At 44.7% G+C, this 23,171-nt stretch overlaps 10 protein-coding genes across 13 annotated transcripts; 8 read left to right on the top strand and 2 right to left on the bottom strand.

The window, feature by feature from the left end:
• Window positions 1-3,073: 3,073 nt before the first annotated feature.
• Window positions 3,074-5,117, top strand: LOC4803005 (sterol O-acyltransferase 1). Its single transcript, XM_001359773.3, has 2 exons — window positions 3,074-3,937; window positions 3,994-5,117. The coding sequence occupies exons 1-2, from the start codon at window positions 3,268-3,270 to the stop codon at window positions 5,019-5,021; spliced, it is 1,698 nt and encodes a 565-aa protein (XP_001359810.2). The 5' UTR covers window positions 3,074-3,267; the 3' UTR covers window positions 5,022-5,117.
• Window positions 5,048-5,745, bottom strand: Cks85A (Cyclin-dependent kinase subunit 85A). Its single transcript, XM_001359774.4, has 2 exons — window positions 5,569-5,745; window positions 5,048-5,497 (listed from the first exon to the last, which is right to left on the bottom strand). The coding sequence occupies exons 1-2, from the start codon at window positions 5,625-5,627 to the stop codon at window positions 5,281-5,283; spliced, it is 276 nt and encodes a 91-aa protein (XP_001359811.1). The 5' UTR covers window positions 5,628-5,745; the 3' UTR covers window positions 5,048-5,280.
• A 214-nt stretch (window positions 5,746-5,959) lies between these two features.
• TMEM216 (Transmembrane protein 216) lies at window positions 5,960-8,396 on the top strand. Its single transcript, XM_033385840.1, has 3 exons — window positions 5,960-7,062; window positions 7,132-7,664; window positions 8,005-8,396. The coding sequence occupies exons 2-3, from the start codon at window positions 7,448-7,450 to the stop codon at window positions 8,196-8,198; spliced, it is 411 nt and encodes a 136-aa protein (XP_033241731.1). The 5' UTR covers window positions 5,960-7,062; window positions 7,132-7,447; the 3' UTR covers window positions 8,199-8,396.
• Window positions 8,397-8,810: 414 nt separating this feature from the next.
• Window positions 8,811-10,798, top strand: LOC6897886 (transmembrane protein 216). Its single transcript, XM_002137952.3, has 2 exons — window positions 8,811-9,579; window positions 9,692-10,798. The coding sequence occupies exons 1-2, from the start codon at window positions 9,324-9,326 to the stop codon at window positions 9,883-9,885; spliced, it is 450 nt and encodes a 149-aa protein (XP_002137988.1). The 5' UTR covers window positions 8,811-9,323; the 3' UTR covers window positions 9,886-10,798.
• Window positions 10,799-11,287: 489 nt separating this feature from the next.
• LOC6897887 (uncharacterized) lies at window positions 11,288-12,970 on the top strand. Its single transcript, XM_002137953.3, has 2 exons — window positions 11,288-11,464; window positions 11,537-12,970. The coding sequence occupies exons 1-2, from the start codon at window positions 11,443-11,445 to the stop codon at window positions 12,832-12,834; spliced, it is 1,320 nt and encodes a 439-aa protein (XP_002137989.2). The 5' UTR covers window positions 11,288-11,442; the 3' UTR covers window positions 12,835-12,970.
• A 150-nt stretch (window positions 12,971-13,120) lies between these two features.
• Window positions 13,121-14,401, top strand: nom (numerous disordered muscles). 3 transcript variants are annotated; one of them, XM_015182752.2, is made up of 4 exons: window positions 13,121-13,298; window positions 13,353-13,852; window positions 13,910-14,158; window positions 14,219-14,401. In XM_015182752.2, the coding sequence occupies exons 1-4, from the start codon at window positions 13,164-13,166 to the stop codon at window positions 14,370-14,372; spliced, it is 1,038 nt and encodes a 345-aa protein (XP_015038238.2). In that variant the 5' UTR covers window positions 13,121-13,163; the 3' UTR covers window positions 14,373-14,401. The 3 variants fall into 3 exon arrangements, with proteins under 3 accessions (XP_015038238.2, XP_001359803.3, XP_015038239.2); XM_001359766.4 differs by having other exon boundaries at window positions 13,121-13,283; XM_015182753.2 differs by having other exon boundaries at window positions 13,163-13,255.
• A 159-nt stretch (window positions 14,402-14,560) lies between these two features.
• ouib (ouija board) lies at window positions 14,561-15,806 on the top strand. The gene is made up of 3 exons (XM_001359768.4): window positions 14,561-14,712; window positions 14,798-15,321; window positions 15,385-15,806. The coding sequence occupies exons 1-3, from the start codon at window positions 14,593-14,595 to the stop codon at window positions 15,740-15,742; spliced, it is 1,002 nt and encodes a 333-aa protein (XP_001359805.3). The 5' UTR covers window positions 14,561-14,592; the 3' UTR covers window positions 15,743-15,806.
• A 52-nt stretch (window positions 15,807-15,858) lies between these two features.
• LOC4802998 (transcription factor Ouib) lies at window positions 15,859-17,385 on the top strand. Its single transcript, XM_001359767.4, has 4 exons — window positions 15,859-16,077; window positions 16,136-16,686; window positions 16,744-16,989; window positions 17,049-17,385. Exons 1-4 carry the CDS (start codon window positions 15,958-15,960, stop codon window positions 17,341-17,343), a joined length of 1,212 nt encoding a protein of 403 aa, XP_001359804.3. The 5' UTR covers window positions 15,859-15,957; the 3' UTR covers window positions 17,344-17,385.
• Window positions 17,386-17,626: 241 nt separating this feature from the next.
• On the bottom strand, window positions 17,627-19,323 carry M1BP (Motif 1 Binding Protein). The gene is made up of 4 exons (XM_001359772.5): window positions 19,112-19,323; window positions 18,303-19,051; window positions 17,997-18,242; window positions 17,627-17,937 (listed from the first exon to the last, which is right to left on the bottom strand). Exons 1-4 carry the CDS (start codon window positions 19,250-19,252, stop codon window positions 17,772-17,774), a joined length of 1,302 nt encoding a protein of 433 aa, XP_001359809.4. The 5' UTR covers window positions 19,253-19,323; the 3' UTR covers window positions 17,627-17,771.
• A 17-nt stretch (window positions 19,324-19,340) lies between these two features.
• LOC6897888 (VPS35 endosomal protein sorting factor-like) lies at window positions 19,341-23,051 on the top strand. 2 transcript variants are annotated; one of them, XM_002137954.3, is made up of 11 exons: window positions 19,341-19,454; window positions 19,514-19,604; window positions 19,671-19,784; window positions 19,837-20,008; window positions 20,061-20,716; window positions 20,768-20,934; window positions 20,994-21,276; window positions 21,338-21,648; window positions 21,713-22,044; window positions 22,104-22,681; window positions 22,735-23,051. In XM_002137954.3, exons 1-11 carry the CDS (start codon window positions 19,438-19,440, stop codon window positions 22,840-22,842), a joined length of 2,829 nt encoding a protein of 942 aa, XP_002137990.2. In that variant the 5' UTR covers window positions 19,341-19,437; the 3' UTR covers window positions 22,843-23,051. The 2 variants fall into 2 exon arrangements, with proteins under 2 accessions (XP_002137990.2, XP_015038240.2); XM_015182754.2 differs by having other exon boundaries at window positions 19,671-19,772.
• The last annotated feature ends 120 nt before the right edge of the window (window positions 23,052-23,171 follow it).

Below are 23,171 nucleotides of genomic sequence, written 5' to 3' on the forward strand. Positions count from 1 at the left end.
GGCACGCCTCCAACGCCTCCAACGCCCCCAACATGGTTGCCGGAGCCATGTGCGAGACGCTAATAACGTTTGGTTGCCAAAAAGCACCAGGAAATGAGCCAAAGCCAGAGTCCTGCCAGATCGGACCAGGGATGTACAGCCTTCCTGGCAGCTCTTCCATATGGCGGGTGGTTCCTGTGGCCAGACGTCAGTTGGGCTTTGAAGCGGTGAAGATTTAGTTCGATGGAGAAAATGGATACGATTCCGGGAGAGGGAGATCCACATCCGTTGCGCTCAAGTAAATACGAAAATGGAATACCATTCCATAATCAATTGAATGCAGAATCCACTAGCAATTAAGAGCGGTATAACTTAAATTTTTCTAGGGAAATCTAGGGAATTTAATACGTACTCGTAACAATCTTACACTGTATTCAGCACTAATTCCCCTTCTAATGAATCTCTCCTAATGCAGCTCCGACTCTCTACTCCATTCCCACATCCATTTAATACCCCCAATCATAGCTTATGTACATCCATTCATTCATTTTATAGTTCCCCCTTACATTTTCACTGCGTTTTATATGGCTTTTTAGTAAATTACAAAAATGCGCCATTTCTAATTTCATTCTTTTCTTTTTTTCTTGTTCAGAGTTTCAGGGCACACAGCACACAAAATGGTGTGCCTATAAACCAGAAACCAGAAACAGCACAACAGCAACAGCAACAGCAATGCCGGCAGCCAAATAACGGAAATGACAAAACAGAAATACAAACACACACACATACAGTAACCGTGGAAAGCGGAAAGGGAATTACCCACATGCCCAAAAATATGCAACATTTTTTATATGTTTCTGCTTCACAAAACTTTTGCGCAGGCAGCATCATAAAAATTTTTTTCTGTTGCTGCTGCTGTCACTTTTTTCCTCCGCCGCTCTGTGGCCGTGGCTTTTATGTTGCCTCTTCTGTGTGTGTGTGGATGTTTGTGCTGGTGTACTGGTGTGTGTGAGTGCTTTTTATGACCCAATATGGCCGCCACAGAGCGGAGTACGTGTCCGGTTCCTGCCGTTCCGTCCCGACCTTCCTCCCATTGCGGGTTTATGAATTATATAGATTTTTATGCGGTCGCATATTATTTTTGTGGCCTTTTTTGGCTCTCTCTCCCCCCATTTTCCCTTCTCCTTTTTTGTGTGCTTTGCTTTGCTTTTCTTTTGTTCCTTTCTTTTTGGGGCAGGCAATAAAAATGTCTTTTTATGTGTACGTTTGTCTTATACTATCCCGAGGCCAAGATCTTTCGGTTTCGGTTTCTCCATAATGGTTTGCTTTCTGTCAGGAGGTTTATGAATATGCCTTCTTCTAGATATGGGTTTTTCTATATGGTATATGGTATGGGCTTTACGAGGTCCGGTCCTGACGCTGGCACAGGCAAAAGCACAGCTTTTATTATTCCTATTTTCATATATTACACTCTCCATTTTCTCGTTGTTTCTTTCGTACTCACGCTGCTTTTGTCAGTTTTGCATTAATTTCATATTTGGTTTATGTTTCGGGTGGTTTTGGGGGTTTGTGGGCGGTCGGGTCGTCGAGTTTTTCTTGTCGCTGCTGTTTATTTCGCATAAATAATATATATTTTCGGTTATTGCGTCTGCACGGCATTAATATTATTTCCAACAAGCACACACTCACACGCACACACAATCATATTTAGGTATAGATGGTTGTGCATCCTGCTAACCGCAGGACCTCATGGCCGTGAGCTTTAATTTTGGCTCATTTTTCGCTATCAAAACATTATGTTTATGCGCCTGTATTTGTTTTTGTTCCACTCATATATACATATGGATACGTATCTATCTACATACATATGTATATACTTACCCGCTCGTCGTAAATATTTGCAATTAAATATGCCAAAAATACGCCCGCAATACAAACACATATCCCTTCTTATTTTCCCCAATTTTGGGGCATATTTGATGCAGCTCAAAAACATACACATACATACATGCATGTATCTCCAATTTTCGGTGTGCTTTTATCTTTTATAACAAATTTAATAATTAAAAATATGATAATATACAAAGAACTGGAGAAAATAAGGAAAAATAATGTGACATGATAGCAAAATGAATTGACAATATTTTTATTAATGAAATCTATTGCTTTCGGACATCCGTACTCAGACTAGTACGATATCCGAGCCGAAGTGAGTAATTACTTGCTGAATTTCCAATTAGTACCATTGCCACATTGTATGACACATTTTTCTAGATTAAGACATATGATACTCATTCTTATAACATGTCGACAGGTGTACCTGCTCCCCCATTCGGATTAAAGACGAAATATGTACCTTCTAATCTAAATTGTTTTATTAGATCGTATCAATACAAAACATGAACTTTGCCAGAGATATCAATGGACGACAAGCAATCAATGTACTGGAGAATGGAAGACCTTTTTTATGGCTTTCGTAAGTACATTTAGTACAACCTTTTCATACACTTGGTCCCACGGTGCACCCTAAAATGGGGTCGTGGGAGCTCGGCGTCATGTAAACCATTTGAGTGCAAGTGCACTCGGACTTGCAACTGCTGCTGCCCCTGTGCGAGGCCAATGAACAAAATGGCTTATCAGTGGCGTTGAATAGAGGCCCACATCAGAATCTGCCTCTGGATTGATTAAAGTACCGTTGACAGCTAATCGTCTCGCCTAATGCACGAGATATCAAAACGAATGTAACTAAAATTTCCAATTGTTGAGCGTTTAACACATGGCAACACGAGTGGGAGAGCGCACACCTCTTGCAAGAGCGCTAAATGTAATGTAGAGTGAGGGAGGCGAGGGAGAGAGCAGGAAAGTAAGTCTTAGCTTTAGCAACCAGTGGCGTACGTCAAATAATGTGAGGGGGGTCATCACCCTTTATGAACACCCTTTATTAAATATTGCAAGTAATAATTTCCACCATTATATTCATGTTAAGACAATAGAGTACAACAGAATTCCGACCCCCATTACCCACGCCTCTGGCTTAGCCATTCAGCCAAGCGCCGTTATCTTCGTGAATTTGAAAACAACATCGCGTAAGCTTTGGAGGCGGAGAATCCGAAGCCAAGTGCGTCGTCTCGGATGCCTCGACGCGGACATTGTGCAAACTGACGTCCCACGGGACAGTCGCAATAAGAATACAATTAATTGAGTAACGCGGCTATAAAAAACTAAGTAAAGATTACTAAGGACTAACAAAGGAACAAAGGCTAAGCGCACAAAACCTCAAACAAAGCCATGGCCGACGGGATACAGCAGCAGCAGCAGCAGCGCAGGGGCGCGGCAGAACTGACCGAACTCAATTTTGTGCGCGAAAAATTGCAAAAATTCCAATCGACAATGCTGCAAGACTTTGAGCAGCGCCTGTCCTGCATGGTCGAGGATGTGCTCCAGGATATGCGACAGCGTGCGCTGCGCGCCCACGAATTTCGCAACTTCGAGAGCCCCCATGGGGAAGTAAGCCGAAACAATACTTGGCATAATCGCATGTCCAATCCAAAAGTTCCAGCCACCGCAGCCAGCGACGTAGGTGACAGTCCAAATGGTCATGCAAATGGTACGACAACGCCGGCGCCGCACCAAGGACAGAAGCGACCGCAGCGACGTCAATTGCCCGACAAGGTATTCGTGGCGCGGGAATCGTACCTGACCACACTGCTCCAGGTGGAGCACATGCGCACCATCTATCACATCTTCTACATTATTCTGATCATGTTTCTGCTTAATGTGATCTTCTACGACTACTTTGTGAAGGGGCGCATCGATCTGGGCCTGGGCACGTTTCGGGGCGGACTGAAACGCTTGCACTGGGTCTTTGGTGTGTGGCTCCTTGAGCATGTCTTTGTCCTGGCGCTGTATTACGCCTTCCAGGGCTGGGCTTTGGTCAGACATAAGCTAAAGCAGCATAGTAAGTATTAGAGGGAATACAGCAGAAAGCACCCACCTGATCTTTCCGTTTAGCAGGTTCTCTTCAACGATTCTGGTCGCACAGTTGCCTGATTATGTACATCAGCTCCCAACTGGTATTTTGCTTTGTGTCCTCCTCGCTCTGCCTTAAGTTTGGCCTACCCTTTGTTAGCGCCTGCATCCTGCTTCTGGAGAGCACTCGCCTGCTAATGAAGATGCATGCCTTCATTCGATACAATGCACCCCGAGTGCTAGCGGGGAAGGAGAAGACAGATGACGACAAGGAGGCTGCGTCGGGAGAACGACCATTTGTGCCACCTGTGCGAAGCTATGTGTACTATCTCTTCGCCCCCACGTTGATCTACCGGGACAGGTATCCACGTACCTCGCACATACGCTGGAAGTTTGCCCTTAACAGATTCCTGGAGGTGGTGGCGGTAGCTTTCCTTTACGCCTTTATCCACGAGCGTCACATACACGAGCACTTCGGAGAATACGGCAAGGAGGAGATGGGCCCATCGCAGCTGATACTGAAGCTCTTTGGCATGATGCTGCCCAGTGCAGTGATTTTCCTGTGTGGCTTCTACCTGATCCTGCACTCATGGCTTAATTTCACGGCGGAGCTGCTGCGCTTCGGTGATCGCATGTTCTACAAGGATTGGTGGACATCGCACACCTACGACGCCTACTACCGCAACTGGAATGTGGTAGTGCACGATTGGCTGTACGAGTACGTATACAAGGACATGTACACGCACGTCTTCAAAGGCTCCAAGGTAGCCGCGTCGTTATCGGTGTTCATGATCTCGGCTCTGGTGCACGAGCAGGTGCTGGGTTTCGCCTTGCAAATGTTCTTCCCCGTAATGTTCTTCCTCTTCGGTGTTGTGGGCGTCGCTTTAGTGTATCTGATGCGAAGTGCCCCAAAAGTGCTGGGAAACATGTTCCTTTGGTTCTCCCTCATCCTGGGAAATGGGGTCCTAATCTCTCTCTACGCCATGGAGTATTATGCACAGAAGAATTGCGATCTCAGCTACGAGAGCTGGACCGATCACCTGGTGCCGGCCGTCTGGCGTTGTTATAACTAGCTTTAAATGTACAATACTACTACTGCTTTTAAACTGTTCGTACACATGGCGTACATTTGATTTGTATTTTAGGTAAATAAACTTAAATGAAATTAACAGAAACGTTTCAACACGTTAAACAAAAATTTTCGAGGGTTGAACTTGATCAGCTGCAATACTCTTAAAGCTAATGGGTTATACGTATTTTACATCAGGATGTTCTGATAAATTTGTCTTATGGAATACTTGTGTGAGTTGGTGCGTGCTGTTATGTATGGCTTTATACACAGGCTGCCGCTTGTTGAGACGACACCTGCGGCGCGTTTTCTTCCCCGACGCGTTTGCGGCGGAACAGAATCACATGGGGCTCTGGTGCGTGCATCATGTAATGGACCCAGCCGGGACTCTGCTGTACGCCAAGATTGCGCCACTCCGTTTCAGTCATCAGATGCGCCTTGGGCACATGCTTGGCCAAATCGGAAGGCAGAATAACATGCCTGCGGTTTCGGGGGCAAAAACGCAATTGTTAACAAAGTCATTACATGGTGTTTTTTTGGCGCGCACTCACCTGTATTCGAATTTGTCATCAAAATACTTCTCTGAGTACTGGATTTGATCTGCAGGCATCGTGACAAAAATGAAATTCAACCAAATTTAAATAAAGTAAAATCAAAACAAATTATTCAGAGACGACAGCACTTCGATAACAAGTTCGTTGTGACTGAACATAGACAGAAAACGATTAGCTAACCTATTGTCGAAAAGTCTGTACACGTTAATGTTTAAGTAGGTAATGATGAAGGACAATATGGATCTACAATAATTTAAAAGCAATATTTTTTACGCGGTTTAACTCAATTTCGTTTTTTTTATCAATATGTTTACGGTATATTATGATAATGCGACTGTCTATTTCCGTATATTTCTGAGGGTCAGACCGTTTACCTTATTAATAAATCCACGGTCACACTGCCATGTTCAACACCATGTCTAGCTCGCACACCATGAACATTTTGATACTTTTCATAGTATTTTCCAGTATGTTTTTAAGACGCGTTATGGAAAACCTCGTTGTGATAATCCAATCATGTAGAAATAATGTAGAAATGAATTTAAATGCCATGTCCCAGACCACAACGAATACTAATTTTTGATCAGAATCGAATTTATGATCGTCTGCCATCAAAATCTCAATTTTTTTAAATGTCGAAGAAAAGGCATGTAAGAAAGTGGTTAGCGCAGGTTTTGCACACTGGCGCTTCCATGGGGATTATATGAAAAACGGACGGCCAACATTGTTTAAATGTACACACTCCCCCCTAGGGGTGGCCTTTAATAATTACATTACAATGTGTAGAAAACATGTAGGAAACGTGTAATTACCATGTAAGCAAAATGCATTTCTGTGGGAATTGCTGTTGACCTTTTTTGTTTAAACCTTTTTTATAAACAATCCAATAAAGCTAGGTTCTTTAAAGTAACCAGTGTTGTAGGAAAGTGATTCTATAATTGGATAAAATTATGTTCTAAGGGCTAAGGTTGCTTGATAGTTATTAATATTGAACCGAATATCAAAATCGAGGAATATGATGGAATTTGAATGGAAATATTTCGTCAGTATATTTACGGTATATTTTAAAAATGAGACTCCATAGAGCATGTTCAAAAATAAACCATATCATCCAAAGAAAAGAAAATTCCCCAGCAACAACATCCCATAAAAGGTCTAAAATATATTTTGGATATTATTAATGGTGCAAATTCGTTGGCCATTGGCCCCTGGCGTGTGTGTGCGTACATACCAAAAGAACTGCTGCCGTCTCTGTTGTTGTTGTTGTGTGCGTGTGCAGAGCAGAGCATATAAATTGCCAAAAGTTTTTATATAAGAAGCTCCATGTTCTATGTTTCTCAACAATATATCCCCCCCGTGTGCTACATCTAAATGTGAACGCACATACTTAATATTAGCAGAGTTGTCATTGACCCCCCTGGCAACCGACGCGCTGGCCAGTACAGCAATAGCAACGGCAAGAGGGCAGCAGCAGCAGCAGTTACCATACGAGTAAATATACATATGAGGAGGAGAACACAATTAAAAATACACCAAGAGCTCCATTAACGCTGTCCCCAGCCACCCAGCGGCCATACACCCCATCATACAAATGAATATATGGAAGTGCGCGTGCTAGAAGGCAAGCCACCTGCTGCTGTTGCTGCTTCGTGGAACGAGTGGTTCAGAGACTGGGACTAGGATTAGGACTAGCACTACGGATATTGGCATTGCCCCTCCCATCCAGACAGCTGCTTCAAACTGCGCCGGTGACGACGAGCAGTTAAGGGCAGCAGCATCTCTGCCCCTGCCCTAGCCCTAGGACCTCTACCCGCCGAGTGGAGCAGCAGCTAGCGGCCAGGAGAAAAACAGCCGCCGACGCCGCCGCCGCAGCGCAATGAACGCCAGCCTCATCTATGAGATACTCATGTATCTGAATTCATTCTATTTTGGCATGTACGCCGCCTTTGAGGTGGGCGTGGGCGTGCTGAAGGCAATCAACCTGAACTACGGCGAGAATGTATTGTCGCGGGAGGCGTCCATACTGCTCTCGCTGTGCATCATTGAGACCCTACGCATTGTCTTTGGCCGCAAGAGCAGTCTCAGCGATCGTGGTGAGTAGTCCACTGCCTTTCTAAAGAAATCCTGGCAAGAGTTCTGACGATGACACTGCAAAGTTATGGATGACGGCTTCGTCATTGTCATAAACAAGAGCCAACCCCTCCCCACATTACACATTCCCCTGCCATTTGCTTGCAAACGTCAGCCGCCCATAAACGTTTCGTTTCGTGGTGTATGTACTCATCCCCTCCCCCGGCCCCAGTGGCGTATGCGTAATTATGGTCATGATGCAGATGAGAAATGTAATCGGTTAATGGCGGAAGGCGTCACGACAGAGAAAACATATTCCGCTACTAATCTATTCTATTATATGTTTCTTTCCTTCTTTTGCAGGATGGCAAGCAACCGCATCCGTAATATTAACACTGCCCAGTCTTGCTATTGTTATATATTTGTGTTGTTTTCAAACCTATGTTCTCAAACTCGAAATGATTCTGAGTGCCTTAATGATCACCCTACAAGGTGCTGAACTAGTCTATGCCAGCATATTCATTTGTACAATGTGTCGACCCGTAACATACACCTAGCAGTTGATGTACCACGACCAAGCCATCATCAGCAGCACCATCAACATCAGCACTAGCGCTAGAACTAGCACTGCTAGAGGAAGGGGCGGCAGCCGAGGTAGAGCGACGACGAAGACGAGACGAGACTTTCTCCTGGCACTACTCTATCAGACACTAGACCACTTTAAGGACTCCTCTACTCTAGCGACTAGCAAATAATGTAACAGAGATATTGCCACCAATACAACAGATACGCTGGCGTATTGCTGTGTGTGCCCTGTGTCCATAAACCACAAACCGAATGATCGACTGGCACGCCGCACTCCGCTCCGAAACGAACCAAACAACCCACGCACACATTCGGATTCAGTCAGAGGAGGCTTCCTTCCATTAAGGTAACTGCTTTTCAAATTATATAAGGCGTCGCGCACAGAGATACAGATCTTATTCGCGACAGTACAACGCGACCGACGCGTCCGATTCTATCAAAAGCAAAGCTGCATTTAATTTGAATTTCTTGTTTGCATTCTTTTGTCTGGCCTTTTGTCGCCATCGCCTCCCTGCTGCTCGACGTACGCGCTCGTTGTTGGTATTTTTATACGCTTATGATGGTCTAAAATTATATACGAACTGCAGTGCTCAGTGCTCGTGTCCCCTAGGTGCAATGCACACTTCTAATTCAAATGTAATATATACGGCGGGACGGACACCTTCGGTCGGCCAGACCATCGATGAGAGATTGAGACTACCAGAGGGATACTACAACTACGCGGTCTCTCGGATGATGCTTTCGGCTGTTCGGTCTTTGGCCCCCAATTAGCCCCTTCTTTTGGGCCAGGGATTAGTTAATCTATTCTGACACTTTCATGTAGCCCGGGGCAGTGCATCTGTAGATCATCTCTGGCCCAAACAACGCCAGAGAAAGCCACTAAAACGGCGACAACGACAAGCCAAAAGCAGCACATTATTCAAATTTCGCAGCTACAAACCGTGCTCGACTGCCCGCTGCAAGATCTAACGCAGAGGCAGGTTCCCACCACAGTCTATAAATATAGCGCCCAACGTGAGCAACACCGTGCGCGGCGATCTCGGGCAGGAATTTTGCCATCACATTGAAGATCGAGAGGTGCAAAAGTTGTTAACAGGATGCCGCCAAAGCGACCGCCGCCACTGGTGCCGAAGCAGCCCAATCCCAGCATGAACTACGAAGTTTTAATCTACTTAAACTCCTTTTACTTTGGGATGTTCGCCTGCTGCGAGATGGCGATGGGTCTGCTGAAGGCCATCAATCTGAGCTATACGGGGCATACCCTGGCCATGGATTCTGCGGTGATGGTTTCATTCATTCTATTGGAGTCGATACGCCTGATAATGGGACGCAAGAGTTCGTTGGCCGATCGAGGTAGAACTATAGAGATATCTCTCTGTCGTTGTGTGCTCTCTTCTAATTTTAGTCATTTGTTATCAATAAAAACAACATTTTAATGTGGAAATTTTCTCTGTTTATTTCACAGGTTGGTCAGCCATATTGTCGGTCTTTATGACTGCTCCCTGCTTCCTCGGTGTCTCCTATCTGCTGCTGCTACAAACCTACCGACTGCGCCTGGAGTACTGCCTCTGTACGCTGCAGATAGCCCTCTATTTCACCGAAGTGTGGTATGCCATCGTCTTCGTTTTCTCACTGTGTCGTCCAGTAACTTATGATTAGTAAGAACAACAAACCGAACAGGTCACAAACAAACAAAACAAAACAAAAAACATTTATACATTTAGTACTTACAAACAAGCGCAAAGTTTAGCAATATACAACCAAAAAGAATGATAATGAATGATAGATAAAGATTGAAATTGCAGTAGGCAGTCGAGACTTGCTCATATGCCCCGAAAAAAACATACACAGAAACTTAGATGAGATGAAAAGTGAAATCCGTAAAAACAAAAAACTTGAGTAGTTTATATGATATTTAATTATACTTATGATAAGATTTATGATAGAGAGCATACACACACATGGTTTTATATACAAGAAATGTTAACATTTAAGCATCAATTGGAACCAATATAAAAAGAGAGACAACAAAAAGCTTCAAAAACTTTGATGTAAAACTTGAAAATAATTTTCACAATTTTTAAGATGCCATTTTTTTTGTATAAAAACAAGTTAAAAAACAAACTAAAAATTGTAAGTGTGGAAAAATAATCTAAAAACTAGTTAAAATGGTTACATAATAACTCGAATCTTTACACAAATTCTAGTCACAAAAAACAACCAGGAGAAATCATGTAAATTACGCTTGAGATCCATTCAAAAAAAAAAAACTCAAAAAAGAAATAGTTTATTAAACAATAAGAGAAACCCCAGTAGAAAAACAACAGCAAACCCACAAGAAAGTCTAGACGATGTGTGTACTTTAATGAACAAATACTTTATATAAAAACTAGCATATAGCAAACAACAACAACAACAGCAAGAAAAGAAAAGGGAAAGCATACTAAAAATCTAGAGAGTGTTAGTTGACCTAGGCAAAGGACCCTCCCTCCATTCTTCATATGTATGTATGTATTTGTACTGCCTATTGGCAGAATGGAAATAAAACGCCCCCGGAATAAGTCAAGCTCAATTATCCCCCGCCCCGCCTCAAAAATGGATCAGAGATTCTTCTTGTCATAGATTCAGCTAGTCAATAAAAAAAAACCAAAGATTGTGTATAATTTGTAAGACCTTTTTGTGGTTTCATAGCCAGATGCCCGCACAAATAGATCACAAAATGAAACACTCAAATCTCATGCTTTTAACACTACAATTTTAATTAGAAAACACTAAGGCAAATACCTTACCAGCTAGAAACAAGGAAAACCAAAGCCACAATATCCTTTGTTAATTTAATTTATTTGTATGTATGATATTTATGTACTTTCGTTGAACGCAAAAGATGTTAACAAAAAAATTTAGCTAATAAATATAAAACAAGCAGAAAACATAAAAGATTTTATGACAAAAACTATATACACAATTAAAGAAAAACAAAAAGCAAAAAAATCTTTTGTTCAAAGTAGTAGGCTGTGCTTCTATAGACCTTTTACAGGCAATCTACATACATATGTGGGGCATTCGATTTCAGTAACACTTTAACACAAATCCAGATCAGATCTCTTCCAAATTTATTTTTGTCGGAATATTTTACAAATTTTTTGAAATTTTAAGTACCTAAAGTTAACGAAACGAAATACTACTTGAATTTAAATAAATTTGCAAAAATTCCCAATGGACAAACAGAATAAATCCGGTCGGTATTCAGGCAATTACTTATATTTCATAAACAATTTATAATATTGAATAATATGCTCTTATACTTCAGTTGCCTCTGGCGGACGTTCCCATTCGAACAGCAGTCGTCGCGTCATGTGGAAAATGGACAAAAGCTGTAAGGATGAGGAGGAGGTCTTTGACTCGATCGTCACCTATCGCTGGATGCCATCAGAGGAGGCCAGTGACACCACTAAGGAATCCCAAAGCAATCCAGAGGTGGCCGTCAATCGAGACGCTCAACACAAAAACTGGCGAATGCTGGTCGCAGAGTTGGGCAAGCGCAAGGAGCTGGCGGAGAAGGAGCAGCCGACAACATCTCAATCTTCTGTACAAAAATCAAATTCTTTGGCGAAACTGGAAGGACTCGAGAGCAAGGAGCGCGCCAAGGCAAGCTGGCAGCGTCTTTTCAACACAATTAAGCTGATCAAAAAGGGCGAACTGCCGGAGGAGGAGGAGAAAGAGAAATTCGAATTGAGTGGAAGTCCCAGCCTTGCCCTGCGCTACAAGCCATCCCATGAATCGCTCAAGTTCAAGAGGAGCAAGGACCAAGGCCTGGATCATATTCAGCAGCAGCCGAGCACATCCCAGGCTGCGGCTATCAACTTAAAAATAGAAACCTGTGACCTGCCGCCACATCAGACTTGCGTAGTGCGTGAGGTCCCGCCGATGTTTGCTCACCGAGTGCGCGTCTCAATGTCGAAGGACACGGATTCGTGCAGCTCCGGGGAGTTGGATTTGCAGAAGAACGGCACCGCATCAGAAGCAAGCAGAGTGACAGGACCATTGAAACATCTGGCAAGCGTCGTTGTAACTACGCCCTTAGCGACCTCCTTTTCAAGCGGTCCTCATGTGGGACCTAAGCGGAGCACAGTCAAGCCTACAAAGGCACCGTCAGCTTCGGGCAGAAAAGTTCCTAGCCCCAGCAACAGTGACACGGTAGACTCGTCATCGGAGTCGGTCAAAAAATTGACCAGCCCCAGCAACAGCTGCTCGGCAGGACGTTCCTCCCCGGAGGCGATTACCTCCAGCAACAGCGGTACGGCCGGAGGTGCCCCCTCGCTGTCTGGAAAGAGAACAACTAGGCCCAGTGGCAGCAGCACGGCACGTTCGGAGACGGGCAAAACCAGCAGCATCGCTGGCAGCGGGTTGCCAAATCTCCGCCAGCGCCAGCAGGAGCTTCACCGTTACCGTCTTCTCGTCGAACAGCTTCGCGTGGAACTGCTTCAGCTGAAGGTCAAACGCGAAATTGAGGGGACTCATCAACAGAACATCCTCTTCCGCAAAGATTTGCAAATCAAAGAGAATCTGTTGAGAACCTATGACGACAACGATGTCTCTCATGCTTAGGATCTCAATTGCAGCATCACTCCACTCAGATTAAGAACAAGCTTTACAATACATGTTGAAATAAATTAGCCAAGATCGCAGTACTTCGAAAACAGTTTAAAGTCTGAAAAATAAAACCCAAACAAAGAAAGCCATAGACCGGAAAAGAAAATCATTTTCATATTTGTTCTTTTTTTATTTAAAAATCAGTTACATGTGTCTTAACATTATGTAATCCAATTAAAAGTGGCCGATCAACTTTTGCGTTCAGTAACACTGGTAATGCAGGCGTTTCCCGGTGAATGGACCCTGCCTATTCTATTTTAGATCGGTTTAATTAATAGATTAAAATGTTAATAAACCTTTGTCGGGTTTGTGGCAAGAGTAACATCTGCCCGAAAGCCTTACCGCTTTTCGAACCTAGTAATCGAAAGCTACTGAGGTATATATATGATCTGACTGGGATTCGAGTAAGCTTTAGCCTTGTATGTTTCGTCTCAAATATTGCACGATTTATATGAGTTGTTTGTATTGTTTAGCTGCTTTGTCATTCCAATTCACCCCACATGGTGTGCTTCTGCTGCCAGATGGACATAAAGACAGCCAATGTGTTTCGCAGGCAGTGCATTAAAGTGCAACAGAAATGGTCGGCGATGGAGAAGAAAACTGAAGATCAGACGCCAAAAATTCGCCGGAGTGTTCGATGTTCTAGGCGACGACCGGTCTTGCATTTGCCTGTAGAACCTTTGCAAATAGTTGATGTTGTAATGAAAACGGAAGATGAATTCATACAAGCACCAAGTGTTAACAATGAGGTTGACCAACTGGCCTGGACTTCCGCAGAACAGGTCGCAATACATACCGAGGGTAGTCCAGACGAAACCGATCATGACAGCTCCTCCAGTTCCGATAAAGACTACAGTGCACAACCAAAGCTACAGCTCCACAAATGCAATCTGTGTGGCATCGTTAAGAACAACAAAGCATCGCTAGTGAGGCACAAGTACACGCATACTGGCGAAAGGCCACATCCCTGCAAGTATGGGCGAATATATACCCCGTGTATACCACGATACTAATCTTGGACTCTTTACAGGGAATGTCCGAAAGCTTTTCTTTCCGGAAACGAACTTCGCGCCCACATGCTCACGCAACACACAGAGGAACCACCATTTCCCTGCCGCTATTGCGAGCGGAAATATTTCTCGTCGATAGGGCGAAAGAAGCACGAACGCGTCCACACAAATGAACGGCCCTTTGTTTGCGAACAGTGCGGCAAGGCATTCACCAGAGGGTGCATCATGAAGCAGCACATGCTTTCCCACACGGGACAGAGGATGTTCAAGTGAGTTGCCGAGTCTCCAGCAATAATATGGTATAATTATGCAAATCGTTCTTTTTGCAGTTGTGATATTTGCAATCGTTCCTTTACGCTCAAGAAACATCTTGTCACGCATTACATATCGAACACACATAAACTTAATGCTGCAGCGCAAAAGGTTGTGCTCCCTCGGGGAGAAAACTGTGCCAGCAATAAGCAGCAGAATACAGAATTATAATTATAGTTTCTAGAAGTTCACAAGTCTAGCACTAGACTAGCTTTGCTGTAGATTCCTTGAATATTTTTGTTTACTTTTAAAACTACCCCTAAATTCGCGCCCTTCAAAGCAGCAACAAATAATTGCCGCGTCTTCCAGTGAATGTCAACGCTGCTGCTGCTCCGATTTACATGAAACTGCATTCCATTTAGGCGAGTTTTGTAACGAGAGAGCCTCAAAGATGTTAATAAATATGTGTAGAATTTGCGCTAGGCGCAATCTCTGTGAACAAAGCATAAATCTGTTCGAGCATGCCAACAGGAAAGTGGTGCGACATATTTTTATGATTGCTGGTGTTCGGGTAAGCCGGAATTGGCTAGAACTATTGAGAAACATTTAAATTTACATATCCCTATGCAAATGTCTTTGTTTTATGGATACCACAGTTGAGAGATCTGTCGAATGTTCCTGCCTTCATATGCCATTGCTGCCAGTCGGATCTCAAATTGGCCATGACCTTTCGAAAACTGTGCCTTAAAACCCAGAAGCGATGGCAGCCCAAAATCGTGGTACACGAAGATTCCTCGCTTAGCGAAACCGAATGCCAAGCAACAGCTGAGACGTTAAAGATAACAAGACAGAATTCTGGCATAGTCAGCAAATTCAGTGAAACCGATGACGGGGCACAGGAGCCGGAAGAACCGTTTATAATAATGCTGGAAGAGCAGCCAACGAGCAGTCTTTTCGTATGTGAACAAATCGATGAGGATGAGCCAGAGGAAATCTGCAGCGAAGAGGAGCAGTCAACTGCTGATCCCATACTAACCACAAATCCCAAAAATAACCACAAAGTCACAAAGCAGGAAGACGAACCCTACATATGCGAACAATGTGGAAAGCATTCCCATTCAAAGACTGTATTTGAGCGGCACATGCGAAAGCACACGGGAGAGCGCCCGTATGGCTGCCTGTAAGAATCATAACAAAGTTCACAATAGCACAATGTATTAAATCCCAATTATTATGTTTGCAGCGAGTGTACCGCCAAGTTCCTCACGGCTGCCGAACTCCGCTCCCATCATCGTGTCCACACGGGAGAACGACCGTTTGCCTGTCGCTATTGTGAGCGGCGGTATGTGAGCTACATGGGCAGATTAAAGCACGAGAGAATCCATACCAATGAGCGTCCTTTTGTCTGCGCCGAGTGCGGCAAGACATTCACGAATTCCTATATACTTAAGAATCATATGCTTGTGCATACGGGCGAGCGACAATTTCGATGTGATCTCTGTGAGCGATCTTTTCAGCGTAAGACTCATCTGCGGACGCATTTCCAATCGAACACTCACAAGCAGAACGTCATGAAGCAGCAGCAAGGCGGTGTCATGTGAAATCTTTTAGAATAATTCATATTAGCAGGGAACCAAATAGAAAAGAAACTTAGTTTAAACGAGACTTTGTTTTGCGGTCTTATTTCGAGCCAGTGTTGCATGGCGACACCTGTACGTGTGGGCGTTGCGCTGCGAATGGTCAACAGTTGTGTGGGTGGAATGTCTTTGTTTACAATTAGCAATATTGAGTATTATTACCCATTTGTTGAACTAAAATGCTGAAAAACGTTTGTCGCATATGCGCCAGTAACACGGACGACAGCAAAGCATTAAAGCTCTTCATGAGCAGCACGCGGGAGCTGGTGCAACAAATCAATTTAATCGCCGGCATTTTGGTAAGCTCTAAGGAATCCAAGATAAAAACGTTTAAATCAATCGTTTGCCCCACCACAGCTTCAATTCGATCCCGATTTACCCGATTGGATATGCGAAAGATGTCAGACAGCCTTGCAGGGTGCAATAGAGTTCCGTGACCAATGTCTGAGCAGCCAAGATAAGTTCAAAAGATTCGATGGGACGCTTACTGAGGGCTCTCGGCCTGCATCCACCCACCTATTTTGTTTACGACGTAGTACGCGCTCCCAGAAACAGCTGGACGCTGCCACAGAACTAAAGAATCTGCCCAGTCCCATAGAAGTAATGATCAAAGTCGAGAACCTGAGCAATGGCCATGAAGAAGACGATGGTGTTGATCATCTGGATACTAGCAACGAAACAGATCTGGACTTCGTAATTAAAGAGTTTCCCCTGTCAGAAGACGATGATGTGCCTGGCTCCGCAGCTAAGATCCGAAGAGGTCGACGAAAGAGGTGCTCTAGTGAAAAGCGCCAAAAACCAGCTCTAACCGTCTTCTTCTGCGATCAATGTGGCACCAATATCACTGGAAAAACCTCCTTTGATCGCCACCTGCGTAAGCACAGCGGCGTCCGACCCTTCCAGTGCCAGTAAGATGAGAAAACTAAGAAATTTCATTGCAGTTTTTAATCGTTTTGGTCTCTTAGACTCTGCCCCGCCCGCTTTCTATCCGCTGGGGAGCTGAAAGGCCATCAGGTGATGCATACTGGGGATCGTAATTTCCCCTGCCGCTACTGCGATCGCAGCTATGTCAACTACAGCGGGCGACTACGTCACGAACGCACTCATACCAATGATAGGCCTTTTGTCTGCTCCCAGTGTTCCAAGGGCTTCACTAATTCGTACATTCTAAAGAACCATATGCTGATCCATACGGGCGAGCGCTTGTTTAGGCAAGAAACCAACTCATTGTTGTTCAATTTGTTGTATTACCAGAGCTATGTATTTGCAGATGTGAGCTGTGCCAGCGTTCGTTCTCGCGACCAACCCACTTGAAGACCCACTATCGCTCGAATACGCACAAGCACAATATGGAAAAAGCAAAGGCCGAGAAACAACAGCTGGCCGACTGCTTGCAAATGGCTCTGCCACAGCAGGCGGAGCAGACTGAATTCCTGGTGGAGCAGCAGCAACCGGCATTGGGCTTCACGATAGATGTTCCTTTGCCCTTGGAGCAGGCATCCTCATTGGATCTAGCCGCTCAACAGCTCTTGGGACCAACAACCTTAGTATTTAGTACAACCTAAACCAACGACAACGAAAAGCCAAATATATAGTTTATACTTTAATTTCATTAAGTCTTTGTGGAGATCTCGAGATCTTCTTACGACTGTTTTGAGTCGGTGTTGTACGGCAACAATTTTTATCAAGAAAACGTACAAATTATAAAAATCTAAGAAGGGCCTTTTTCGCTCCATGCAGGGTTGTTTTTTTGGGCAACATCGATGTCGATGTCATCGATGACAGAGCGCTAATTCCAGTTCCGTTGCAGGTCCAAAAAAACGCACACTTGTTTTATAAAAACAATGATTTTGTTCGACTTGAAGGATAGAGTTTATTAATGATAAAGTGTTATTACAACAAGTCAAATGTATTATATTATTGCTGAAATGCTATTTGTCTGTATAATCCATAATCGCGCCAAGCTTAAATTTATAATGGTGCATCTCTAGTCCTAAACTATTAAACTATCCTCCTCCACATCCTCCAATTTAAGTTCCTTTTTCTGCTCTCTCTCCAGTGTGATCCCGGCCTTCTCCATATGCCGTTTGTGCACTCCCGAACGGAAATGTGTACTCAGATGGGTGGGGAGCATGAAAGACTTGTCGCACAGCTCGCACCTTCAAAATCGAATAAATTTTTCAAAGCAATTCCAGGGCGGATTCAGCACTTTACTCACCTGTAAGCGCGCTCGCCGGAATGTATTAACATGTGGTTCTTAAGAATGTACCCAGTGGTGAAAGCCTTTCCGCATGTGCCACAGACATAGGGACGTTCATTGGTGTGGGTACGCTCATGCTTAACGCGAGTGGTGTAATCGGTGAAACAGCGTCCGCAGTACTGGCAAGCGAACGGACGCTCTCCGGTGTGCTTACGCATGTGGCGCTTCAGTTCGGACGTGGTGCAGAAGCGAGAGTTGCACAGTCTACAAATCAATATGCAATTTAATGGAGATTATAGATTCTGTCGGGTGGGATATACTCACTCGCAACCAAACTGCTTATCGCCGCGGTGGCGACGACAGTGTAGCTCGAAGGCCATGCGGCCTTTGATGTGATTGCCACACTGCTCACAAATGTAGACGCCGCCTGTTCCACGGCGGCGTGGATCGTCAGAACGTACTTTCGGTTTGGGCGGCAGACTGGACTTCTTTACAACGATGTTCTCATGCTCATACTCATCGTCCAGGACGTTGTCCAGCACGGCCACTTCGTCATCAGAATCGTAAACATAGCCCTCATTTCCATCTCCTGTAATAAGTTCCCCAGCAGCATCTATCATTTCTGTCTCCTGATGACTTTGTTCCTCAATATCTTCGTCTGCCATGAGGCTTTCGTATTCGGCCTCCTCTATAAGCGATGCTCCGTCGTCCTCCGTCACGTTGTTTTCGGCATCGTCGAAGAATTCATTGTCGTATTCGATTTTTTCACCAATATCCACCTCCTCCTCACCCTCCTCTTTTGCTTCTATATCATCCATATAAGTTTCTATAGTTTCGACCTCTTCGGGGGGCTGGGCCCTCTTGTCGACGTCCGCCTCCTCCATCACCTCGACGTCAGTGCCCAAGACTGCGGCCTGGTAGTACGCGGGTATCACGCTTTGCTGTTCTTCGGTTAGTCCCATCAGGAGACTGCGTTGGGCGCCAATGCAACGCTCGCGAAATTTGGTTGCAGCACTTAGTTCCATTACGCAGCATTCGCAAATTAGTTCAGGTAAACATCCAAAAGACTCCAGCTACGAAAAGTATGGTTGCTAAAACTATTCAGAATAATTTCTGGCGCAAAAATACAGTACCCGCAATCCAGTGAGCGTCTCAATGTTCTCAACCATCTTTGGATTTGATTTGTCAAACAAGCGAGGGGATCTTTTGATGCTTGCATACTTGGCACACACGCGGCAAGTGCTTTTCAAATGTTTTAACGACGACTTCGACATCTTTTTGGTTGCAAGTGTAACAATTTGCACTTTTTACAATAAAACTGCGAGCTCAAAAAGTAAACGCGTCGCTTGACAGCTGGATTTTGCCATTCACAGCGTGCGCGGTCATATGGTCAGTCGCCGCGAAGCTGTACATATTGAACAGCTGTGTCTGTGATGCCGACAACAACAACCAGGACGCTATGTCGAATTTGGATTGGTAGGTTTTCAAGGAAAATATACAACTAATTGTTGATTTATAATCCCATTTGACTGAAGGGTGTGCGTGCCGCGTTTGTATGAAGTAAGAAAAAACCACTTGGCTGGCCGTGCCACGCTGGAGCATCCGCTAAAACAGCAGACAGTCACGGTGAGTTTTGGAATATGACGCCCTCTATGACTTGAATTTATAAATAGTCGTAATTCTTTTAACCAGGTGGTGGACATTAATCCTTTGAGCCTGGCTCTGGAGGGTACTGATCCGCTCTCGCAATTTGCGCGCCAAGATGAAGAACTGAATGATCAACTCTCCCAAATGGTCAGCGAACTCGTAAGTGCACAATCCCCCAACCACCTTTGGACTAAACCTTCCTCTTCCCCAGGACCTCAAGTCGAAGCGTCGCGAACGTGATAGAATAGAGCCAGAGGATAATACCCTGCAATGGAGCACAAGGCGCTTGGGTATTCTCAATCGCTTCACTACCAATGAGAAGCTATCGCTATCGACCAGTTTTCTGGTCGCCTCTGGCAGCTTGGACGGCGGCAATGAAAGCAGTAAGTTGTGTGGAATACTCTCTTGGGCCTCTCCTAACAAATTCAATCCCAGTCAAAGCACAAACTGTGGTGGCAGACAAGACCAAGTATCGGCTGGAGCAGTTGGATCATTTCGATGATGGCACTATGCGCCACATGATGGACCTCACGCAACCGGAATACATTCAGAGATTCGAGCAACTCAAGCAGGAGCTCACCCAATCCTGGCACAACGATCAACGAGTGAAGGCTCTGAAGATTGCCATACAGTGTGCCAAGATGTTGGCAGACACCACTGTCCTGCAGTTCTATCCCAGCCAGTATGTCCTCATTACGGACATTTTGGATGTCTTCGGAAAATTGGTGTACGACAGACTGCAGGCCAAGGCATCGGGACTGCCTGGTGCTTCGGCCGCCACATTGGAACGCGAACGTGAAGCTGCTCGGGATACGTGCCAGAATTGGTTCTATAAGATTGCCTCCATACGAGAGCTGCTTCCGCGCTTGTACCTGGAATTGTCCATCTTCAAGTGCTATGAGTTCTTAACATCCGATCGCGAGGAATACGAGAAGTTACTGCGACGTCTAACGCATCAATTGAGGGGCATTGCGGATCCCCTCGTTTCCACCTATGCGCGTTGCTATCTAGTGCGCATGGGCGTGACTGTAACGCCCAGCAAGACATATATTCGTGAAAATTTCGGTGACCTGTTCATTGTTTACCCTCAGGTGAGTGGAAGTACTCTTAATGACTTCATTTGATCAATGCTTTTTTAATAGATCTTTCGATTTGTGGCACGTTTTAATCTGCATCCGGAGATTGTCACCGCCAGCTCGTATCTGCAGCTATATGCACCAGCATTCGACTATATGCTGCTGTGTTTAGTGCACAAATGCGAGCTTCACACGCAGGATATGCTCAACGAGTGCAAACAACTGAAGAACAAGTGAGTAGGAGTCCATATCTTTCAATGAAACCCATTCAAACTCTTCCATACATTGCCAGCGGCGCAATACTGATGTCCATTCTGAGTTCCTTCACATCCGAGTTCATTGCCACAAATGCATTGGAGTTTGTAGAGCTGATAAAAACCTCAGAGACGCCGGGAATATCAAAATCCCAGCTGCTTCGTTCATTAGGGAGCTGCGTCAGCAGTTGTGCCCCGCTGCAGGAGCAGCGTGTGACCTTTCTAAAGGCCGCCTTTGAGACCATCAACAAGCTGACGGATCCGAATGAATACATCAACTGTGTGGAGACCTGGGCTGTCTTTGTATCGCAGTATTTTACCGTACGTTAAGAGCGTGGCTTAAACTCTAGATAATAACTAATTATTGATTATGTTTCAACAGATACACGAAGTGAATCGTTTGCTGGGAGAGCTGAATACACGCATGTGTTTGGGCAAGGCCTATGAGAAGCACTATCCGCAACTGCAGAACATTCTGTCGAGGATTATGCAGAACTACCGCAGCATTGAATTGCTGCTGATACAGCCCAACTTCTTGCCCTATCTGGACCTGTTTCAAAAGGAATCAGTGCGCGTGGAGGTGTGCAAGACAATACTCACATACTACAAGCAAAACAGCGAGGAATACACCTGTGATGCGGTGGTCACGAATGCTCTGATGTATCTGGGAAAGATTCTCAATGATTCTGTGAAGTAGGTGAAGCTTTAGTGATTTAGAAACAATTTCCTCATTGATATTGGTGTGCTCTTCGTTCAGTGCTCTCAGCGTGGAAGATGAGAGACGACAGATATCTCAACTCATCAATGTCTTCATACACAAAGTACACTTTGGTCGCGACTTGGAGCAGCAGCTAGGCTTCTATGTGGAGGCTAGGGGCACCTTTAGCAATCTGGATGCCGTGTATGTCACCCTAGTGCATGCTGCCTGCAAGTTGGCCACACGTAATACCTCAAGATCCACGGGTTTCATCAAGGCCTGCATATCCTATTGTTTCATAACCATTCCGAGCATTAGCGCTGTCCAACAGCAAATGGATTTGTATCTGCTGTGCGGTCAGCTAGCCCTCAGGCATCTGTGCTTGGGACAGGGTAAGGCATTTCCTTAATTAAGGAATCAATTTCTGTATAAATAAGTTATTTTTCCTTAGCTGATGCCTGCTTTGAGGCCGCTTTGCAGCTGGTGAATGATTTGCCTGCCGCCACCGTGGACTTTGAGGGTAAACCGCGCAGCCTGGAGCGCTACTTAGTCTCATATTTGTGCAACATGCTGGCCACATTGATTGTGGTGCCCGATAGTCCAGAGCAGGGAGTGCTGTACTTTCTGCGTCTGCTCCTAGATGTCATTGGGAAGCATGAGTTCAAGGCGGACAGCACGGCGCCGAGCGTCATCTATCTGCATGCCTTGGACATGCTCTATGTGCAGTCGCTGGAAAAGTATCCCTATCACATAAAGGGTGTGGTTTCCAACGATGATTTGTATGGCCATGATCCCAAGTTTCTGGCGGAGATCAACAATCTGTGTGTGCAAGTGGTGGATGCCATTCTGTTGCAGCTCAAGGCCCTTGGTGTGGCCCATCAGCAGCGACAGCAGGCAGAGCTATCCCTAGATCTTTTCTTAAGGATTGTACGCTATGCGGATTTGGAAAGGGAAACTGTGTCCCAATTGGCATTGAACCTCTGGCTCTTGGCCAACAAATCGCAAACGCAGCTCGATACAAAGACACTAGTATGTATAGCACAATATATATTTTGTTGTGATATTTACCTTTAATTTTGCAGCCCCAAACCTTACGCGTTGTAGAGCAGTTGTACAAACAATTGAGGGATGTGGCACCAGCGCAGGCACAGGCCATTGCAAAGCTACTCCTGCGCATGCGCAACAGCTGAGGGATGGAGCTCCTGAGTGAAAGCAAAGCCTAGCTGCCTGCTGAGATTACTCTACATATTCTTATACCCCAATATGCATGAATCTTTTACGGATTCAAGGCCTGGATATACCTTCAGTTTTGTGCTTTTTTAGCTGACATTTTTGTGTGCAATTACAAATGTATGTTTATATATAAAGACTTGATACAATTTTTGACTGCAAAATGAAACGAAATTTGTTTAAAGAGTTTTGTAAAAGCGCAGTATCCCAATGCGTTTATTCAATAATACGATTGCCGGCAGGCCCGTTTGCCACAGCTATCATTTAATTTAAGCTGTGCGTTTACCAA

The sequence above is a fragment of the Drosophila pseudoobscura genome, chromosome 2, assembly GCF_009870125.1.
Source record: "Drosophila pseudoobscura strain MV-25-SWS-2005 chromosome 2, UCI_Dpse_MV25, whole genome shotgun sequence".
Classification (NCBI taxonomy): Eukaryota; Metazoa; Arthropoda; class Insecta; order Diptera; family Drosophilidae; genus Drosophila; species Drosophila pseudoobscura.

Excerpts from the sequence above, each read along its gene's own strand:
- LOC4802998 (XM_001359767.4), top strand. The coding sequence starts at position 15,958 with ATGCTGAAAAACGTTTGTCGCATATGCGCCAGTAACACGGACGACAGC. Across the intron at positions 16,078-16,135 it reads ATTTAATCGCCGGCATTTTG|CTTCAATTCGATCCCGATTT; the intron begins GTAAGCTCTAAG and ends GCCCCACCACAG. Across the intron at positions 16,990-17,048 it reads ACGGGCGAGCGCTTGTTTAG|ATGTGAGCTGTGCCAGCGTT; the intron begins GCAAGAAACCAA and ends ATGTATTTGCAG.
- LOC6897888 (XM_002137954.3), top strand. Across the intron at positions 19,785-19,836 it reads CCCAAATGGTCAGCGAACTC|GACCTCAAGTCGAAGCGTCG; the intron begins GTAAGTGCACAA and ends CCTCTTCCCCAG. Across the intron at positions 20,717-20,767 it reads TGTTCATTGTTTACCCTCAG|ATCTTTCGATTTGTGGCACG; the intron begins GTGAGTGGAAGT and ends CTTTTTTAATAG.
- Cks85A (XM_001359774.4), bottom strand. The coding sequence starts at position 5,627 with ATGCCTGCAGATCAAATCCAGTACTCAGAGAAGTATTTTGATGACAAA. Across the intron at positions 5,498-5,568 it reads GATGACAAATTCGAATACAG|GCATGTTATTCTGCCTTCCG; the intron begins GTGAGTGCGCGC and ends CCGAAACCGCAG.
- LOC6897887 (XM_002137953.3), top strand. The coding sequence starts at position 11,443 with ATGGACAAACAGAATAAATCCG. Across the intron at positions 11,465-11,536 it reads GGACAAACAGAATAAATCCG|TTGCCTCTGGCGGACGTTCC; the intron begins GTCGGTATTCAG and ends CTTATACTTCAG.
- M1BP (XM_001359772.5), bottom strand. The coding sequence starts at position 19,252 with ATGTCGAAGTCGTCGTTAAAACATTTGAAAAGCACTTGCCGCGTGTGT. Across the intron at positions 18,243-18,302 it reads GATAAGCAGTTTGGTTGCGA|ACTGTGCAACTCTCGCTTCT; the intron begins GTGAGTATATCC and ends ATTGATTTGTAG. Across the intron at positions 17,938-17,996 it reads TCCGGCGAGCGCGCTTACAG|GTGCGAGCTGTGCGACAAGT; the intron begins GTGAGTAAAGTG and ends TCGATTTTGAAG.
- nom (XM_015182752.2), top strand. The coding sequence starts at position 13,164 with ATGTTAATAAACCTTTGTCGGGTTTGTGGCAAGAGTAACATCTGCCCG. Across the intron at positions 13,853-13,909 it reads GAAAGGCCACATCCCTGCAA|GGAATGTCCGAAAGCTTTTC; the intron begins GTATGGGCGAAT and ends GACTCTTTACAG. Across the intron at positions 14,159-14,218 it reads ACGGGACAGAGGATGTTCAA|TTGTGATATTTGCAATCGTT; the intron begins GTGAGTTGCCGA and ends TTCTTTTTGCAG.
- TMEM216 (XM_033385840.1), top strand. The coding sequence starts at position 7,448 with ATGAACGCCAGCCTCATCTATGAGATACTCATGTATCTGAATTCATTC. Across the intron at positions 7,665-8,004 it reads GAGCAGTCTCAGCGATCGTG|GATGGCAAGCAACCGCATCC; the intron begins GTGAGTAGTCCA and ends CTTCTTTTGCAG.
- LOC4803005 (XM_001359773.3), top strand. The coding sequence starts at position 3,268 with ATGGCCGACGGGATACAGCAGCAGCAGCAGCAGCGCAGGGGCGCGGCA. Across the intron at positions 3,938-3,993 it reads ACATAAGCTAAAGCAGCATA|GTTCTCTTCAACGATTCTGG; the intron begins GTAAGTATTAGA and ends TCCGTTTAGCAG.
- ouib (XM_001359768.4), top strand. The coding sequence starts at position 14,593 with ATGTTAATAAATATGTGTAGAATTTGCGCTAGGCGCAATCTCTGTGAA. Across the intron at positions 14,713-14,797 it reads TTATGATTGCTGGTGTTCGG|TTGAGAGATCTGTCGAATGT; the intron begins GTAAGCCGGAAT and ends TGGATACCACAG. Across the intron at positions 15,322-15,384 it reads GAGCGCCCGTATGGCTGCCT|CGAGTGTACCGCCAAGTTCC; the intron begins GTAAGAATCATA and ends TTATGTTTGCAG.
- LOC6897886 (XM_002137952.3), top strand. The coding sequence starts at position 9,324 with ATGCCGCCAAAGCGACCGCCGCCACTGGTGCCGAAGCAGCCCAATCCC. Across the intron at positions 9,580-9,691 it reads GAGTTCGTTGGCCGATCGAG|GTTGGTCAGCCATATTGTCG; the intron begins GTAGAACTATAG and ends TTTATTTCACAG.